The 6000-nt window shown below is 51.6% G+C and overlaps 1 protein-coding gene across 1 annotated transcript in view; it reads left to right on the top strand.

Moving 5' to 3' along the window:
- The first annotated feature begins 1656 nt into the window (after positions 1-1656).
- LOC105479859 (apolipoprotein B) overlaps positions 1657-6000 on the top strand; it is a 42120-nt gene continuing 37776 nt past the window's right edge. Inside the window, exons 1-4 of the mRNA XM_011738185.3 lie at positions 1657-1855; positions 2169-2207; positions 3243-3358; positions 4629-4774. Of these exons, the coding sequence (XP_011736487.2) occupies positions 1786-1855; positions 2169-2207; positions 3243-3358; positions 4629-4774 (371 nt within the window). The 5' untranslated portion in view covers positions 1657-1785. The remainder of the gene's footprint in view (positions 1856-2168; positions 2208-3242; positions 3359-4628; positions 4775-6000) is intronic.

The following is a 6000-nucleotide window of genomic DNA, read 5'->3' as shown; positions in this document are numbered from 1 at the left end:
GAAAGTCAGCCCACACAGAATAATTCAAATAAAGTGTTCAGAGAAACGGGGTTTCAGAGCAATTACTTTTTCCAGACCCTTCACAATTCAGTGGTATAGGTATGACGAGCCTTGAGTTGAGACCTCTGTAATATCCATCTTTAGTAACATTAATACGCCATGGATGCAGAGCACTGATCGCTGGAGGGAGTTCAGCTGCCCATAGGAGTTCATGGCTAATGACAATATCTGAATAAGGAAGGGGTGGAGCCCAGGGGCAGGGAGCAGGCGAAGGAATTTCCATGAGTCTCCTCTGAGGGAACTGCATCTTTATACATAGTTACTGTTTCAGAATTGATCCTTCTGGGATCATCAGTCTTCACCAGTAGCTTGTTACATCTGGAGGTATCTCATAATTCAAACAAAGCTGACAAGTTGTAACAATGAGCACACACTGACTTCTGCAACAGGCGCTGTCCACTTCCCATCCGCACTCATCCAGCTTGCTCCTGGCCGCCTCCCGCTCGCCTTCCTGGGTGGCCCCCCAGCAGGTCTACCTACCTGGTTTGCGCCCCCTCTATCCTACCACAATTGCTCACCAGCGGTTTCCTGCTGACACAGCTTGTCTCCCTAACCAGATTGGCGGTGCCTTGGAGATACAGCCAGGCTCAGACATTCATTCAGCCCATCATACTGCCATCCCATCAATAACCCCTTCTGAGTGACCCCAGGTTAGTAAACTGAGTGACGCTGAAATTCTACTGCGGCTGATTCCCTACAGCTGGGCAGAGGCAGCGAGCATGGGCTGAAGTTTCCTTTGGAAATAGGCAGTGCCTAGAAGAGAAGGTAATGAGGCATGAGAAGATTCCAGATGTCTATGAGGAATATGACATGTCCTGTCCACTACGTTGCGTTTCCTCATCGGCCTCCCCACCACTGCAGGAAACCCAGAAGCTGGTGCAGGTAGAGAAAGCCTGCTCTCAACACCCCAAGAACACTGCGCAAAACAGGTGGGCCCTGGGAGGTTGCTCTTCCCCAGAGGCCTCTCCTCACTGGGGTTTCTTAAAGACAGACACTTGGACTCCTGCTGGGACCAGGCAGGCCGCCCATCCTCAGGGGCAGTGCCTGATCACTCACTAGACCCCCTGCATCCCCCTTCTCTCTCCTCCTTCAGCACAGGCTGAACCCCACAGCCACAGACACTCATCAGGATTAGGGTGTCAGTGCAAATCCAAGGTCCACCAAAATGGAAAAGAAGGAACCGGTGGGAACATGTCTCCACCAAGACAGCGCTCAGGGCTGGTTCTCCACGTGGCTCCCATTTCAGTCCAGGAGAAGCAGGGATTTTGTCCCTGTGGTGGGTCATCTGAAGAAGGCACCCCTGGTCAGAGCAGGCTTCTCAGACCCTGAGGCACCAGCCATGGCCCCACTGAGATATAGGAAGGGCCGTGCCAGAGCCTTGAAGACGCTCGGGGGAGGGAACCCACCTGGGACCCAGCCCCCCGGTGGTTGCAGCTGCATCCCAGGTGGGCCCCCTCGAAGCTCTTCAAGGCTCAAAGAGAAGCCAGTGTAGAAAAGCAAACAGGCCAGGCCCGGGAAGCGCCCTTTGTACCTTTTGCAATCCGGACGCTCTTGCAGCCTGGGCTTCCTATAAATGGGGTGCGGGCGCCGGCCGCGCATTCCCACCGGGACCTGCGGGGCTGAGCGCCCTTCTCGGTTGCTGTCGCTGAGGAGCCCGCCCAGCCAGCCAGGGCCGCGAGGCCGAGGCCAGGCCGCAGCCCAGGAGCCGCCCCACCGCAGCCGGCCATGGGCCCGCCGAGGCCCGCGCTGCTGGCGCTGCCGGCGCTGCTGCTGCTGCTGGCTGGCGCCAGGGCCGGTGAGTGCGCGGCCGCGCTGCGGGCTCAGAGTGAGCGGGAGGGAGCCGACGGCACGAGGTTGGCTGGCGCAGCCAGGGCCTAGGCCAGAGGGAGGGCAGCCACAGGGTCCAGGGCGAGGCGGGGGACTGGACCAGCTGGCGGCCCCCTGCAGACTCAGGATGGGGGGCATGGGATGGAGGGGCTGAGGAGGGGGTCTCCGGAGCCTGCCTCCCTCTTGAAGGGTGAAACCTGTGCCTGTGGTCCCCCTGTCGGGCCCTAGCACCCGCTGGGAAGACGTGGGAAGCTCACAGATTTCTTTCTCCTGTCTTACAGAAAAGGAAATGCTGGAAAATGTCAGCCCGGTCTGTCCAAGTAAGGCATCTGCGCATGGGGCGTGGAAGGGTGCCCAGCCCCATGCACCCTCCTACACCCGGGTCCCTGAGGTCCCCCCACTCTAAGGGGCTAAGATGGCCTCGTGGTGTGCCCTGCTCTGACCCCAGGAAGCAAGTTCCTTGAGCCTCTGCCCACACGCAAGGGATGCCAACTCTCCTCTACCTGCCCTTCTGTTCTGTCCCAAGAGTTCAGCCTGGGGGCGGGGGAGGGAAAGCACTGACACCCCGCTGGCCTGTGCACACTTTGAAGAAACATCACTGTCCTGTTTATCAGTGACTAGTCATTGATTCGAAGCATGTGAGGGTGAGGAAATACTGACTTTAACCTTTGTGCAGAAATCGGACCTCCATCCCCTTCCTATTTACCTGACCCCTGGGGGTCAAAGGAGCTGGCCTCCAAGGGGACCCTGTGTGCTGGAGCCGCGGGGCGGACGTCTGATGGGGCAGCGCTGCCATCTGGTGGACATCTGCCATCACTGCAGCTGGGCTCAGGACCCAGATGTTCTTTTTCTTCAATTGTTCAGAAAATTCCTCTCAACTACAGTGGAAACCTCCAGAAACTCCTTTCTAGGAGTTTCTTAAGTTAGTTACGCTTAATGCTTAATGAACTTTGCCTCAAGTATTTGGTAGTCTCAGAGTCACGGAATTAAGGCGTTTTCAAGCTAAAAAAGCTTTAGAGAGAGTACTATTTGCGTCATGTTGTCATCTCTTAATTTACCAGAGGGTGTCTAATGCAGATTTTCTGAGCCCCATTACTTGACACTTGTCACTCCCTTCCCTGTGCCTCAGACGACATAGTCAAGACATGCCAGCTAATTTAAACATTAGCCTCAGCAGAAACATAATGAAGTCAAATCTATAAAGGAAAATGAAGTATAATATAAAGTCAATTAAAAACTAATTTCAGTTTAATTACATTTTAATTATCTATGCCACTGCCCCTCTCTGCCCAGAACTGGCTGTCCGTGGGAGAGCTATTTCTCCTATGTGGCTGACGTATTTCTCCCCACGTTAGGAGATACGACCCGATTCAAGCACCTCCGGAAGTACACGTACAACTACGAGGCTGAGAGCTCCAGTGGAGTCCCTGGGACTGCTGATTCAAGAAGCGCCACCAGGATCAACTGCAAGGTATGGAGGATGCAGGCGGGAGGGACCCAGAGCCCACAGCTTTCCCCCAGCCCTGTTCCAGCGGGTGCCCAACACGCGACCTTCCCGGAGGTTGTGTACTGAGCAAACGCAGAGCATCCCAGAACTGTTGTAATCTGATCAAAGCATTGGGACTTTGCCTCTGTAAGTCAGCCACATTGCTGAGATGTTGTCTGCTCCCGCCAAATTTCGCAAGCCAGATGTATTTTCCCGTTAACTTCCCAGATGCAATAGGACTACGTGATCTAGATTAGCAGCAGTGTGGGTCTGCAGATTTCAGCGTGAGAGAAGCCCAGTAGGTGAGCTAAGGGAGGCAGGCATCTCAGAATCGCACTGTGAAATGCAGTTTTTATAGTCTAAGTCCAACAGAATCTGTTGCTGAAAAACGAATAGAAAGAAGAAAAAAATATAAACATACAGTTTGTTCTAAAATAAAACTTTGCTTATTATTGAGACTGGTTGTACTCATGTCACGTACATCTGGAGCAGATCTATAGGCTGCTGTTAGGGTTTGGGTGGGGAAGAGAAGTCAAGCTGAGCAGTCACCTTTTTTAGAGAGTGCTGTAGCTCTTGTCTGTGCTATACAATATGGTAGACATGAGCCACATTGGACTATTTAAATGGAATGAAATTAAAAATTCATATTCGTTGTCACATTAGCTGCATTTCAACTGCTCAACAGGCACCCTGGCTACTGGTCCCCCTATTGAACAGCACACATGTACAACATTTCTTTAAAGTTATTTGAATAGTACTGGATAATAAGTAGGGATCCACTGAAACTCCAGCTATACGCGAAGCTCTAAATAGGCCCTAATAGATATAAACCAGTTTTTTGGGTGACATTAAGGGGACGTTTGCTGTGGAAACTGAGGATGGCCCTCTTCCTGCTTTCTGTTTTTCTCCTTCACTCTCACTCCTAGTCTACAGCGCTTCTATTTAACCACAGCTCTTTATAATTGAAGTAACTTTAGAACCAATAAAAGGACATCCTCCTTCCTGTGCACAGAGGCAAACTTAAGAAACGTGTTACCCTGGGAGGGGGAAAAGGCCAGCAATAGGACTAAGTCTAGGTTGGTGCACAGAGCACCCAGGAGGCATGTTGATAAGGCACGTGGTGTTGAGGAGCAGGCAGTGGTGTTCCCAGCAGAATTCCCTTTGGTGCTCTGATTAGAGATTAAGCCCTGGGCTTCAGGGGCCGCCTCTCATTCTTGATAGACAACCTCAATGCTATGCTACCCTGTATTCTCAGGTTGAGCTGGAGGTTCCCCAGCTCTGCAGCTTCATCCTGAAGACCAGCCAGTGCACCCTGAAAGAGGTGTATGGCTTCAACCCTGAGGGCAGGGCCTTGCTGAAGAAAACCAAGAACTCCGAGGAGTTTGCTGCAGCCATGTCCAGGTAAGGCGTGTTGTACATGAGCACACACATATGTGTGTGTCCGTCCGCTGAGGTATGAACTTGTGTGTTTACACCAGGCACGGATGTGACTCTAAGTATTTGTATTCCATATTCATCGTGGATCAGGGAATTGCTGTGTTTTCACAATCATCAAAAAGAGACAAGCATTATTTGCCCTTCCCTAGTTAGGTTCCTTTAATTATCATTTTAATGTGTTTCTAAAAATCTCATGCTTTAAACTTCTTGAGATTATAAAACTGAGATGCTGTGTTTAAACAAGTGAATTCTTAAAGAACTAAATAAGACCAGTGCTTGGTGGTCTTCGGTGCGAGGTCCCAGAGGCGCTGGCTGCTGTGGCGGGGCACGTGGCGGGGCAGGGTCTGTCCAGCGCAGGGCAGAGGAGCACCAAGGCTTCAGTGGCTCCCCCTCCTAGGCTGGCATTCAGCCACTGCACATGGATCGGCCGCTGCAGCTGCATCTCTGCTGACTGATCAGGGCCCATGTCACACCCGTTGTAAATATTTTCAACATCACCCCTGCCTCATCCTCAGTCACAGTTTGTAGGGTCTTAGGTGTGTGTGAATACAGGCAGGATAGAGTTGTTAACTTGGTAGCATCAGAAAACTCCGTCTGAATTAGTCTGTTTCCATGCTGCTGATAAAGACATACCTGAGACTGGGCAATTTACAAAAGAAAGGTTTGTTGGACTCACCGTTCCATGTGGCTGGGGAGGTCTCACAATCATGGTGGAAGGTGAGGGAGAGCAAGTCACATCTTACATAGATGGCGGCTGGCAAAGAGAGCTTGTGCGGAGAAACTCCTGTTTTTAAAACCACCACATCTCCTGAGACCCATTTGCAATCACGAGAGCAGCACGGGAAAGACCTGCCCCGTGATTCAATCACCTCCCACCAGGTCCCTCCCACACATGTGGGAATTATGAGCTACAAGATGAGATTTGGGTGGGGACCCAGAGCCAAACCATGTCACCATCCTTGCCCGTTTTTCAGTTTTACTAAACGTTAGATTCAGATGCCAGTCCTTTCTCGCCAAAATAGGCTGTGAGGCTTCTTTCCTTCATATGCTTTATTTTCTCCAAGACTTAACTGTCTATGAGGGAGAGAGGTATGGTGGCAGGAGGAAGGAGTGGTTATTTTTTGGTCCTTGGTCTTCTCCAAATACAGAAGAGACTCCTGTTCTTGACAAGGAGGGCTTTCCAGGTTTGC

This window comes from Macaca nemestrina, chromosome 13, assembly GCF_043159975.1.
Source record: "Macaca nemestrina isolate mMacNem1 chromosome 13, mMacNem.hap1, whole genome shotgun sequence".
Classification (NCBI taxonomy): Eukaryota; Metazoa; Chordata; class Mammalia; order Primates; family Cercopithecidae; genus Macaca; species Macaca nemestrina.
The sequence above is the reverse complement of the archived record's forward strand: the minus strand, read 5'-3'. Positions and strand labels throughout refer to the sequence as shown.